This window comes from Dromiciops gliroides, chromosome 3 (assembly GCF_019393635.1).
Source record: "Dromiciops gliroides isolate mDroGli1 chromosome 3, mDroGli1.pri, whole genome shotgun sequence".
NCBI lineage: Eukaryota > Metazoa > Chordata > Mammalia > Microbiotheria > Microbiotheriidae > Dromiciops > Dromiciops gliroides.
The window spans coordinates 546528207-546541910 of record NC_057863.1 but is presented as its reverse complement, the minus strand read 5'-3'; the positions used below and the strand labels follow the sequence as shown (position 1 = coordinate 546541910).

The following is a 13704-nucleotide window of genomic DNA, read 5'->3' as shown; positions in this document are numbered from 1 at the left end:
AAAATAAGGTAATGAGTTCCCTGTCAGTGCACGCATCCAAGTAGGGGCTGAATGAAAGACCACTCAATTGTGTTATTGAAAAGTGGATTCTCACCCTGGTGTAGGCTGGACTGAATTTCCTCCTCTGATCTAAAAATGTGACTCTGTGACCTTTGAGTTCACTTTCACTGCTGTGATTCTGTGGTTAGGGAGGGCTTCTACTCTGGTAGAAAGAAATTTGGATTTGAAGATGGGACGTCAGCTCTGGTGTTTATTGCTACACAGCTTTGTGACCTTGAGTGAGTGAGTTAATCTCTATATACTAGAAAAATGGAAGCAGAAAGGATGATGCTAGTGCCTGTGATTTTTTTTTTCAACGAGCCTCAGTTTCCTCCTTCAAAAAATGAAGGGGCAGGTACTCAGATAGCTAGATGACTCTGTGGATAGAGTGCTGGACTTCATACAAATCTGACCTCACACATTTCTTAGCTGTGTGACCCTGGGTAAGTCACTTCACCTCTTTCTGCCTCAGTTTCCTCATCTGTAAAATGGAAATAATAACAGTACCTACCTCCCAGGGTGGTAGCGAGGATCACATGAGATAATATTTGTAGAGTGCTTAGCCCAGTGCCCAGCACATAGTAGGTGCTTAATAAACATTTGTTCTCTTCCCCCTTCAATTGATCTTGTCAAGTCCCAAACACCTCTGACATTCCCTGCCCTGAGGTCCCTTCTTCTACCTCCGACATTTTCTGAGCGGTGAGATGATCCATCCGGTCTTCAGATTAATGGTGAAGGTGGGGGGCGTGTTATGAGGGGCTGTTTTAGCCAGGCCCCTACACTTCTCCTCACCCGGGGCTCCAGACTCAGGCCTCCTGACAGTGTCTACACTTGCTTACGAGTAGAAGGCCTCCGGCTTGGGGCCAGAGCCAGTTCTACGGAGATGTCCCCATAATTAGTCTCCCTGAGACTGAGATAAGGCAGCTCCATGTGTGGCTTTGTAAATATTCACATACCAGGAATGCTGTTAACCTTGTGTTGATATATTGCTTTTTACTTTGGCATCTATTATCCTACCTTGTTTTGTGGGGGAGAGGGGAAGAGGAAGGGAAGAAACTAAGGCTCAAAGAGAAATCATAGATTAGTAATAATTTGCATTTTTCTAGTTCTTTAAGATATACAAAATGCTTTTCCCAGTAGCCCCGTGGGATAGGTAATTTAAGTGTTGTGATTCTCATTTTAAAAGATGGGCTGGGGAGGCTGAGGTCCAGAGAAATGAGTTGACCTTCCTAAGGAAGTTGTTAGAGAATGGATTTGAACTCGGGTCTTGTGACCTTGCCCTTTCTGCTGCAGTGTGACACCTTTCTAATATCATAATCTTAGAGCTTTCAGGAGGCTTAAAGATGACCAAGTTCTTGGTTTAAGGGAAAGAGCTGAGGAGAACATTTCCTTGTGATCTGACAGGGAACAATTCACAAAATTCCATCTAGAACCCTGCATTCTCCCCAGTTTTCGCAGACTGCCTGCCATGTCATAGGTACTTAATTAATGCTTGTTGGCAGATCGATTTTTTGGTGGGGGGGTGTAGTGGTTAGCTTGAACGAATGCCACAGACATAATATAGTATACTTGAATTTCAGTCAAGCATTGGACAGTCTCTCTTTTTTTTTTTTTTTTTTTTTACTTTTCGGTGGGGCAATGGGGGTTAAGTGACTTGCCCAGGGTCACACAGCTAGCAAGTGTCAAGTGTCTGAGGCCGGATTTGAACTCAGGTACTCCTGAATCCAGGGCCAGTGCTTTATCCACTGCACCACCTAGCTGCCCCTGGACAAAGTCTCTTAACAACATAACTGTGGCTCAGACAGCACCAGTGTTCTAGATGACAACATAGGTAGATAGTGAACTCCTTGAAGGCAGGGACTGTTTGGGGGGTTTGGGTCTCCTTTTTATACCCCTAGTGCTTAGCACAGTGCCTGGCACTTAGTAGGCTCTTAGTAAATGTTGGTTGATTGATTTGATTGGATCCAGAATTGGATCAGAACTTAGCGGTTCTGAAGAAGAATCTTTAATGGGTGGATGATGAGTTAGAGGGACATCTCTGGTGGGATACCTTAGGGAGTCTGTTGTCAGCCTTGGGCTGATTTCCTAAAATTTCTTTGGCTATGTTCCTCAAAGGAAATCTTTTTTTTGGGGGGGGGGGCATGGCAATGGGGGTTAAGTGACTTGCCCAGGGTCACACAGCCAGTAAGTGTCAAGTGTCTGAGGCCGGACTTGAACCCAGGTCCTCCTGAATCCAGGGTCAGTGCTTTATACACTGCACCACCTAGCTGCCCCCAACTCAAAGGAAATCTTAAAGGCTGAAAGTGAGGGCCTGAGGGTGATGTGGAGAGTGAACAACTTACCTAAGGTCACACAGCAAATTAGTGGCTCTACATTTGTATTCTTTTGTCCCTAAGTTCCAGTCCGTTGTGTCTGAGCAGAAGGTGTGTTTATAACTCTATTTCACAGCTGAATAAACTGAGGCAGACAGAGGTAAAGTGACTTACTTGCCCAGTGCCACACAACTCATAAGTGTCTGAGGCTGGATTTGAACCAGGGTCTTCCTGATAACAGGCCCATCTGTTGTACCATGTAGTTGCTTACACCTGTTCACCTAAATGGATCACAAAAACTGCTTTCCAAGCAAAGTAAAAATATTCTTGGTGATCAATTCTCATTTTGGACTACTTGTACCTTCCTCAATTCCCCCCCCCCCCCAAAAAAAAAATAGTGGAAATGAAAGAGAGTGAGGAGGGGGCGGCTAGGTGGCGCAGTGGATAAAGCACCGGCCCTGGATTCAAGAGTACCTGAGTTCAAATCCGGCCGCAGACACTTGACACTTAGTAGCTGTGTGACCCTGGGCAAGTCACTTAACCCCCATTGCCCTGCCCAAAAAAAAAAAAAAAAAAAAAAAGAAAGTGAGGCAGGAGGAGAGAAGTTTTGCTAATTTAGAGCTAATCATACTTGGGAGCTCAATGGTTTTCTAAGCATCTTGAAAGTTCTAGAGGCTAGATTGAGGTGACAGGGTAATTTCATCTCGGTGTTAGGAAGATATGCCTACAAGGACATAAACTGGGCCTCAGTTTCCTGGACTATAAAATTGAGAGGGTTGGATTAGTGTGTGTGGATAGATAGGTAGATGATACATAGAAAGATAGATAGATAGATAGATAGATAGATAGATAGATAGATAGATAGATAGATAGATAGATAGATAGATAGATAGAACTGAGACTATCTATCTATCTATCTATCTCTCATTCCCTCTTCTGTGTTCCAACACCTCTCCAGGCTCTGACATTCTGTGTTCTAAAGCCCTTCCCAGTTCTGACATTCTGGATTCTAAGGTCTCTCCCCAGCCCTGACATTCTCTTTTCTCTGTTTCCAGAGCTCTCTCGGCTCTAGCCTATTGTCTTGTGCATTCTAAAGGCCCCTCTAACTCCTCTCTTCTTTCCTCTCATTTGGTGTCCTTTCCCACACTGACATTGTTTGGGTTCCTCCTGGTTTTGCTCTTCTGTGTCATATTTTAATATCCTTCTCAGCTATACTGCTTTATGTCCTGAGGGCTTTCTCATTCGGATGAGTGCAATCCCACATTTTTACAGATAAAGGAACTAAGGCCCAGAGAGGGAAAGGACAAGGAAATAACCTGTGTCTCCTGGCCTCCAAAGCTCATGGTCTCTGAGCAACTGATGGAAATACTGATGGGAGATAAAGAAATGGGCCAAGTCCCTTTAAAAGGCCGTAACTCAGAATCTGGCATTTTGAGTTCATGGAGAGGAGAGGAAGAACTGGGATTGGATAAACACGCCACTCTTCTCCCTGGGCTTTTGACAAGCCCTGTGGGGCGGGTGGGCAGTCCCCACATGCTTTGGCCTTTTAAAATGGAAATGGTTAGATTTTTTCCAGAGAGGCCTTTTTCCAGATAGGTCCTGCCTTGTTACCCTCCCCAGGCCTCAGACATCTGGTCTGTGGGTGTTTGGGACTGTTGTTGTTTTTAAAAGAAAAAGCCCTGCTTGGAAGGAGACCCAGCCCTGTTCCCAGGACCCAGGGAATGTGGGTCATTGATGGATGGCTTCATTAATCCATTCATTTAGCAGTTACTGTGAAATAAGCCCCTTGATGGGCTAGCATAATCTGGTCCTGGATTCCCCCTAGTCCCCACTAGCTGTGTGCCAGTGAGCAACTTACTTCATGCCTCTGAGACATAGTTTCCTTTCCTGTAAAAGGGGATTAATTATCTTTAGGCTCCCTGCTTCACAGGATTTGGTGAAGAAAATGTTTTGTAAACCTTAAAGCACTAGAGAAATGGGTTATGTTATGAGAACTGGGGTGATCATCTTTGCATTCCCTTCCTCTCAAGACTGTTGGAAGGAACATGCCTTTCAAATGTACCAAATAGGTGAGTGGATAAGTGGGTGCCTGGTTGGATAAGATGGATGGGTGGATAGATGGGTAGATAGATAAATAGATGGATAGAGAGATGGATAGGTAGAGAGATAGAGAGAGATGAATAGATAGGTAGGTAGGGATAGATGGATAGAGAAGTAGAAGGATAGATGGTAGAGAGATAGATGATAAATAGAAGATTGATAGATGATAGACATATAGGCAGGTAAATAGGTAGGTGGATGGAGGATAGATGGATAGATAGACACAAATACATAGATTGCTGAATAGGTGGATGGATAGATAAACAGATAAATATGGACAGATAGATAGAAAGTTAGGTAAAGCAGATAGGTAGGTAGATGGATGACTGACTGGATAGATAGGTAGGTGGATGGATGGATGGATGGATGGATGGATGGATGGATGGATGGATGGATGGATAGATAGATAGATGGGGGGAGAGGGGAGGGAGGAAGGGATGGGTGAATCATTGGATAGATAGAGAATTTCTTAAATTCTTACTGTATGCCAAACACTGTTACAAATACAAGCAAGCAAGTCTGTCTCGGTCCTCAGGAGCTCCCACCGTAGTGTAAGAAGACAACCTCTGGGGTGGGCAGTGGGACCTGTGTGCCTGGTATTGAAGTATCTGGACTGGTTCTGAGCAGAAAGCTCATGTCTCAGGGTCTAGGGTGGCTCCAGAATCCAGGGGAGAAGGTGGGTACAGTTTAAAACTGGTGGCCAGGAAGTGGCTAGTCACACCTCTGAGCCTCACTTCCTTCCCCTGTAAAAGAGGGATAATGGTTTCTGGGGCCTCCCCCACAGAGCTGGAAGGGTAGTGTCTTAAGGCACCAGAGAAATGGGAGGAGCTGTAACAAGAATGATTATCATTATTGTAAGCAGCACGGTGGGGGAGGGACTGATAGACTGTACCACTTGAGGATCTGCTGGAGAAGCTGCTGATGTGTAGTCTGGAGAGGAGATGGGAGCTATTAGCAGGTATTTGAAGGGAGGCAGCACCATGGCTAAGTAGAAAGAAGGCTGAATTTAGAGGCAGAGGCTCTGGGTTCCAATCCTGGCCCTGGCCCCTGTCATTTACTACCTGTGTGCCTTTGGGCAAGTGGTTTTCAAACCCTCCCCACCCCCTCGCCTCAGTGTCTTTACCTAATAAATGACAGGGTTGGACTAGATAGCCCCTCTACATCTAGGATCCTATATAAGAGAGGGATAAGGTTTGTTTGCTTGATTTGCCAGAGGGCTGCACTAGAAGCCTTTTGGGCTTGATGTAAGGCATGGAGCCATCCAAAAGTGAGATAGGTTGGCCCCAGGAGGAAGCAAGTCTCCCATCCTTGGAAGGCTTGCTGCATGAAGGTGGGAGATAGCCACCTGTGTGTGTGTTGGGGGAGGGGATGCTTTAGGAGGAGGATTCTTGTCCAGTCATGGGTCTGACTCATGCCTTCATGCCTTCTGAGGATTATACCCTTTCAGCTGTGTGAGCCCAAAGCTCCCTGCCCCAAGCTCACCTGAGGGGCGGCTGCCCCAGGGCCCTAAGCACAGCTGTGTGCAGAGAAGTACTCCCCCTCCTCACTGCGCCCCCCCCCCCACCAGATTCCCAGCAGCAGCTGTACCACTATACCGGGAGCTTTCGGGGGAGGGGGACTGTTTGCAGAAATCTGGCCTGGTTAATGTCTTCGGTGGTCTTGGGGGGCTGATCTCTTAGCTGCTGGGCCCTGGGGCAGGAGGAAGAATTATGTTAGGGTAGGGGAAATGTTGCTGACCGTCCTTTCTCATCTGTCTTGCCAGAGGAATTAATCTTTAGGTCTGCAATTAAATTATTCCTCAGAGAGCCCCCCACCCCACCCCAGCTATGAATCTTGTCTTCTTTGTTCTAGGTAGGAGGCAGACATAATTGCCCTGGCCTTAAACTCACTCACTTCTGAGCTTAAAACCCCTAAAACCTGGCCAAGTTGCTGTCAGCCACAAGTGACCCCCAGGGTTGGGGGATGAGCTTGGTTCCTGAAGTGTGCTCTGACAAGGGTCCAATTAGGCATTTAGGAACAGAGGCAAGATTTGGGAGTGTTGGGTGGGGGGAGGGAAAGGAGGGGACACGGAGGAGAGTCATAGTCCCTGCCATATTCTGAAGCCGGGAGATCCAGGCCTTGCCCCTGGTCTGAGAGGACTCTAGTGCTGCAAAGATCATCAGAGATAAAAAGAGCCTGTGAATCCTTTAAGCCACGTGAAGCATTTGCAGATTCTAAAGATGGGGAAAGTGAAGTTTTGGAGAAGCAGCAGCGACTTGCCCAACGTCATCCCCTTGGTGAAGTAGCAGAGCAAAGAGCTGGCTCCACAGCCTCTGACACGGGGGAGGCTTGCTGGGCTCTTGCTGGTCCTGTAATCACAAAGCCCCCTCTAGCTGTGTGAGCCGGGGGAAGTCGCTTAATTTCTCTGTGCCTCAGCTTCCTTACCCCTAAAATATGGGAGCTGCCTCCCAGCTCTAAATCTGGGGTACTGTGACTGGGTCTGATTGCCATAGTGGGGATTAAGGCCAGCTCAAGCCTGGAGAAACTTGGCCCCTGGTTCCACCGGTCATGCGAAAGCTGTGTGACCTTGGGCTGGCCAGGCCCCATCTCTGAAGGAGGAGATTAATGCCTGCCTGCCTGCCCTGCCTCCAAAGCCCAGGGGAGAGGATGGTGGGGGAGGGGATTGGGAAAATGAAGTGAAGGGTGGGATTGTCCTTAGTTCCTGCTTTATTTTTTTACCCAGCAACCCCCATTTGTCCAGTCCTTGACAGGTGCAAAGCATTTTCACACACACTCCCTCATCTGATCCTCTCCAGCATTCCCAGGAGTGTGAATGTTTTTCAAGTCACCATTTTGCATATGAGGATATTAACTCTGAGAGGGGTTAATTGACCTGCCCTCCAGTTCACAAAGCCAGTAAATGTTGGCGCCAGGCCTTCAGCCTCACTCTGGGTCAGTCACTCAAAAGTGGTGAATAAGTCATCCAAAGACATTTAAAAGCCTCGTTTGAGAATGAGGGCTGTGGTGTGTGGGATGATAGGGAGAGTGTTGGACAAGTCCGGCAAGTTCAGCTGGGGTCCTGACTCTACTTACCTGACAGCTTGTGTGACCTAGGGCAAGTAACTCATCTTCTCTGAGGTCCAGTTTCCTTGTCCACAAAATGGGACCAGTGATACTCCAAGGTTCTATCCTTCTGAATTGCTGTGGGGGAGTGTTTTGTGAGTCAGAAAGCCCTGTAGAGGTATTATTATTGAGGAGAGACACAGTGGCATGGTGGGCAGAGGGCTGAGGCTGGCCTTGGAGTCAGGGACGCCCAGACTCAAGGTCTGACTCTGACACAAATGAGCTGTTTGACCTGGGTAAGGCATAGAATCACAGGTTGAGAGCCGGATGGGACCTAAGAGGTTGTTAAGTCCACACCCCCTCCCCCTTCATTCTGCAGTCAAGGCCCAGGGAGGCTAACTGGTTTGCACTGCATTGTAAAAAGCTAGTAGATATCTGAGGCAGAATTTGAACCCAGCTCATCCTAATTCCAACTCCAGCACTCTGTCCACTACTTCATAGTGCCCCTCGAGTCACTCAGTGCCCTAGAGAATGCTCTACTATAAGGTATAAGAGATATTCCAGCCATGGGCTCTCCAAATTCCAGTAGGGCTCTCCCCTGCTACTTCAAATTGTCAAGATCCAGAAGAGGAGTAACTCTGATCCCCTCTTGCTGAGGGCAGCCAGCTCTCCGGTGGCCCTTCACCCCTCCCAAATTCCAGCTGGAATCTTCCAGTTTTCAGGGCAGATGCATCGACAGCCTCTGGAAGGGCTCAGAGTCTGAGTGCTAGAATAGACTAGAGTGACCATCCATTCCAACCCCCCTCTTCTGCTGACATTTCCCCAGCAAGACACCTGTGGGGGTCCAAGGTAGCTTCCAAGATGAGATGGGGCATTTCTGGGAAAGGCTTCGAGGTTAATCCCAAGCTGGAACAAAGCCCCAAATGGGACAGCTGTGCTATAGAGGAAACAACAGCCAGATAATTCTGGCTCTGACATGGTGTGGTGCTGGGGGAGCCAATTCCCCTGCTGGAGCCTCAGTTTCCCTTTTTGTCACAGAGGGGTCTTGAACGATTTCCTTCAAAGCTCAGCCCAGACACCACCTCCTACAATGAAGCCTTTCCTCACGGCCTCCTCCCAGCCATTTCCTTTGTTTATATAAATGTACACGTCGTCTCCTCTGATAGAAAGTCAGTTCGTTTTTGTCTCTGTGTATCCAGCAGGGTAGCAAAGTGCCTGGTACTTCGTTGATGCTTAATAAATGCCTGGAGATGGATTCCAAGGTCTCTTTTAGTTGGAACATTTGGTGAAGATCCTTTCCAGCTCTGCCATTCAGGGAATGCTATGTGTGTGTTTTCAGAAAACACATACACATGGCTTATAAGTCTGAGGATCTAGAATTAGGAAGATCCTTAGAGGCTATTGAGTCTGACCCTCATTTTACAGATGAAGAAACTGATGCTGAGAGAGGTTCAGAGATTTGCCAGGATGCCTGAGCCAGCTGCTAAAGGTGCCTGGGGTCAGGATTTGAACTGGGATCTCTCTGATTCCAAGCCCTGTCCTCTATCCAGTGTTCCACCACCTAGACTTCCCTGAGTTTGACCGCAGGTGCAGAATACCAAGGATTAAGGCAATCCATGGTCTCTCTCATTGGATCCTTTTCCATCTCATTTGAATGAAAACCCAGGGTTTCACAAACCTTTCCTGGAGTCTTCTGGAGAAATATACAAATGACTGATGGCATATCCCTTTCCTCACCAAGATTGCAGTCTGTTACCTGTGGCTAAGACATCGACAAAGAAGTGCAATGCTGAAGGTTTTGATATGTGCTTATTTGGAACATAAAAGTGTTGTGAGATCAAAGGAGGGAGAAATCACCACTGACTGGGAGGATGGGGGATGGGCTTGGGAGGAGAGATCAGGGAAGGCTTTGTGGAAGAGGCCAGAGCAGAGCTGCTGCTAAAAGATGTCTGGGCTTGCATCATACATCAGTGTTTCCTCATCTATAAAAGTAAGGTACTCAATAGGTGAGGCAGTGAGGTGGTAGAACAGATAGTGCTGACCTTCGAGTCACCAATCAGGAAAACTTGAGTTCAAATCCTTTCTCAGATATTTACTAAGCTGTGTGATCCTGGGCAAGTCACTTGACTTGTTTACCTCTTTCTTCTTTTGTAAAATGGGAAAGATAATAATAGCAGCTACTTCCTAGGGTTGTTGGGAGAATCAAATAAGATAATTGTAAAGTGCTTAGCATGCTTCTGGCACATAGTGCTATATAAACACTGCTGTTTAGTCATTCAGTTGTGTGTGACCCTGTGGACCATAGCACACCAATACTGTCCATGGGGTTTTCTTGGCAAAGATATTAGAGTGGTTCACCATTTCCTTCTTCAGTGGATTAAGGCAAACAGAGGTTAAGTGACTTGCTTAAGGACACACAGCTAGTGTCTGAGGCCAGATTTGAACTCAGCTCTTCCTGACTCCAGGCCCAGCACTCTGTCCCCTGAGCCACCTAGCTGCTATTATTATTAGCAGTTATTTAACTTCTGCCTGAATTTTTTCATCTGTAAAATGGGAATGATAGCACCTTCCTCATGAGCTCATTGAGAGGATCAAATGCAATAACATATGTAAAGCTCTTCGTAAACCTTAAAACGCTCTATAAATGCTAGTTGTTTATGGTTATTAGAGGACTTGCAGGCAGGAAGAGCTGAATTCAAATCCTGCCTCATATAGTGATGTGCTGTGTTACCCTGGGCAGGGTCATATAAATTCTCAGCCTGTTTGCTCATTCGCAAAATAGAAAAGCCTTGCACCCACCTTCCAAGGTGTTTGGGAGGTTAAAAGAAATGGCCTAGTAAGGTCTTTAAAGCAGTATCTACATGCTAACCATTCTTATGAGCTATTCAGTTCCTCTCAGGAATCCTTCAGTCTCTATGTTCTAGGTTCCTACAGTACAGGCAGTGTAAGTGTACAGTGGCCTTATGGGACCAATGCAGTGGGCACCAGCACCTTGAAAGGGAATACAGAGGTCATCACAACCAGTCCCCAGCCTCCTGGATGAGCCTGGTGTTCAGGGTCCCTGGCAGATGATTGTGGAGCCTCTGGTTACACGGTGCTAGGGAGGGGAGCAGGGTAGGGCTTGCTTGGCTCCTTTCTCATAGATTTTAGATTTCCATTCTCTGTGCTCTCCATGAACACAGATAAATACTCCAGTGGCAGAGAGCAGCGAATAAGGAGCCTTGTTTCTTGTTTGGGTCCTTTCCCTGGTGTAGGTCCTGGCACTCAGCCTGCCAGTTAAGTGTGTTGTCAGCAACCGTTGGGAGACTAAGCAAGTTCTAAGTATCACTTAGGCTCCTGCAGTCTGGAGACCAGGAATATTCACATATAAGCCTCGCTCATGCTTCCCGGCCCTGACTCCGGAGTTGGTCTTTAATTCACAGCTGAAGGACTCCAGCGTCTGGCACAAACACAATCATGGACTAGCAGAGTCAGAAGGGAACTCAGAAGATGCTTAATGCGACCTAGACCAGAACAGGACTCTCTTTGGAGAGAGGCACCGTGGTGTAACGGGTAGGCTAACAAACAAACGGACTGGGAATCCGGAAGCCCCGGGACCAGGTCTCCTCTCTGACTTACTGTGTGACTGTGGGTAAAGTCACATTGCCTCCTGGAGCCTCAGTTTCCTCATCTGTAAAATGGGAATAATAGCGTCACTTACCTCACAGGCCCAAATGAGATCATGCATGCGTGTAAAGTGCATTGTAAACTTTCAAATGTGATATAAACAGTAAGGTTATTATTAGAACATTTTTCAAGAAAGGAATCCCTCTCTCCTGTTACACCCCTGAGATGGCTTATTTTTCTCATTGCAGAGGGGGTTGGTGAGAACTCTGGCCCCAGGGAGATTGGCAGCTTAGATTTGAATTCAGATTATGCCCTGCTTCTTTTTTTTTTTTTTTTTTAGTGAGGCAATTGGGGTTAAGTGACTCGCCTAGGGTCACAGAGCTAGTAAGTGTTAAGTGTCTAAGGCCAGATTTGAACTCAGGTCCTCCTGACTCCAGGGCCAGTGCTCTATCCACTGCACCACCTAGCTGCCCCAAATTCAGATTATGCCCTGCTTTTTGACATGACTGTAGCAAAGTCCCTGCCCTTCTCTGGACCTCAGGGTTTTTTTGTTTGTTTGGTTTTTTTGCCTCTGCAAATACAGGCAGATCATATTTATAGACTTAGAGCTAGAAGAGATCATCAGCTCCCCTCCTGCCCTCCCCCATTTTATAGATTGGGAAATGGAGACTGAAAAGGTTTAAAGCGACTTGCCCAGGGTTACATAAGAAGTAAATATCTAGGGCAGTATTAACAACAACAACAACAACAACAAACAGCTGGCATTTATATAGTTCTTACTATATGCTGGGCACTGTGCTAATAAGCACTTTTTAATTATCATCTCGTTTCATTCTCGAAACAATCCTGGGAGGTACAGATGAGCAAACTGAGGCAGGCAGAGGTTAAGTGACTTAGCCAGCATCACACATACTGAGGCTGGATCCAAACTCAGGGTTTTCCCGACTTCAATCCCCAAAAAAGAACATTTTGGCTCTGTGGGAGGGAAATGACCTAATGGGCTCGGCCAGGAAGACTTCACAGTCTGGCCAAGTGGTAGACAAGGTAGGGGGGTGTCTTCTACCTGAGTCCTTGGGGGCTCATCAGCAGAGGGTTGGTCTCTATTTTGGTAGGGAGGCTACAGAGACTAAAGGAGACATGGAGGAGGATCTTGGAAGTTTTGAGGGGCTAAAGCATCCCTCCGGATCCATTATGTTGGGACTTAGCCAGAGAGTATCTCTTCTGTCCGTGAACCCCCTAAGCTCTGTCTCTGGTCCTTTTCTTGGGGCAAAGCAGGGATCAATACTCTCATTTTGTAAATGAGCTAAGAGCCCCCAGGAGCTGCCATACACTAGCAGCTGGAGTTAAGAGCTTCATGTAGAAAGTGGCCCTTGAGCTGACTCTTGAGGGAAACCCAGCATCCGCAGAGGCGAAGGTGAGAAGGGTGTGTGTTCCAGGCATGGGGGACAGGCATTGCAAAGACTTGGAGGACCTCTGAGTAAGGAACAGTGAGAAGCCCAGTGGGACTGCACTACAGTGTTCATAAAGGGTACTAATGTGTAGTAAGACTGGAAAGCTGAGACAGGATCAGGTTACAGAGAGCTCTAGATGCCCGAGAAGTTTGTATCTGGTCCTGGAGACGATAGAGAACCACTGGAGTTTATTGGGTAGAAAAACATTAGACGTGTCCTTTAGGTTTGGCAGCAGTGGATGGGCTGGAGAGGGGAGACTTGGAACAGGAAGACCAGTGAGGAGGCTGCTGTAGTAGTCCCTCTAAGAGATGATGAGGGACAGATGCTATGATGGGGGTAGCCTGAGGCAGGAGAGAAGGGGACCCAATGAGAAAGGTCCAGGTCTTCTTGAAGAATTCCAAGGGCCATCACTATTCTCTGAGTCTGCTCATAGATGAATGGAGACATCATTTAGAATCTGTTGCTCAAATAACAACTGGAAGTTTACAAAGGAACTTTCTTCGCAAACCTCTTTGAGATGGGCTGCTACATATCCTATTACCTCCTCCTTATGCTGAGGAAACCAGGGTTTAGATAGGTGGTCACTTACCAAAGGTCACCCAGCTAAGCGGATCCCCCAACTCCAAATTCTCCTTCTTTCTACTTCACAGACCTGTATTGGGATTGTTGAAGCTTTCTCTCCCTTTCCATCAACCCCAGCTGATGCCTTTCCCTCCTCACACCTGGTCTTTCTCCACAGGACGAACCGAGGCTGGATGGGGCTCTGAGGACGAGTCCCCGGGGCTGCGGGCAAGAGGATGGTGAGACACCAGCCCTTACAGTACTACGAGCCCCAGCTCTGCCTGTCATGCCTCACCGGGATCTACGGTTGCCGATGGAAACGGTACCAGCGGTCACATGATGACACCACTCCAGTGAGTTTGACCAGCACCTGGACCCAAAATGTCCTGGAGGGATCAGGAGGTGGGGGTGGAAGGTCCTGGGGGAAAGGGGACAGGCCAAGGCTGAATTCAGTTTGTTCAACAAATATTCTAAGCACCTACTATGCACTGAGCCTGACTACACTCTGGAGGAGGCATAGTTTAGATAAATCAGATGGGGGATAAAGTGCAAACACAAAAACCCAGAAGGTACAATATTCCATGCCAAGTGTG

General features: G+C 47.2%; 1 protein-coding gene across 10 annotated transcripts in view; it reads left to right on the top strand.

Moving 5' to 3' along the window:
- Window positions 1-13704, top strand: part of GDPD5 (glycerophosphodiester phosphodiesterase domain containing 5) — a 181352-nt gene that overhangs the window by 62285 nt on the left and 105363 nt on the right. For all 10 annotated transcript variants that reach the window (XM_043992791.1, XM_043992786.1, XM_043992787.1 and 7 more), the window contains one exon: window positions 13290-13464. In XM_043992791.1, coding sequence (XP_043848726.1) covers window positions 13348-13464 — 117 coding nt within the window. In that variant the 5' untranslated portion in view covers window positions 13290-13347. The remainder of the gene's footprint in view (window positions 1-13289; window positions 13465-13704) is intronic.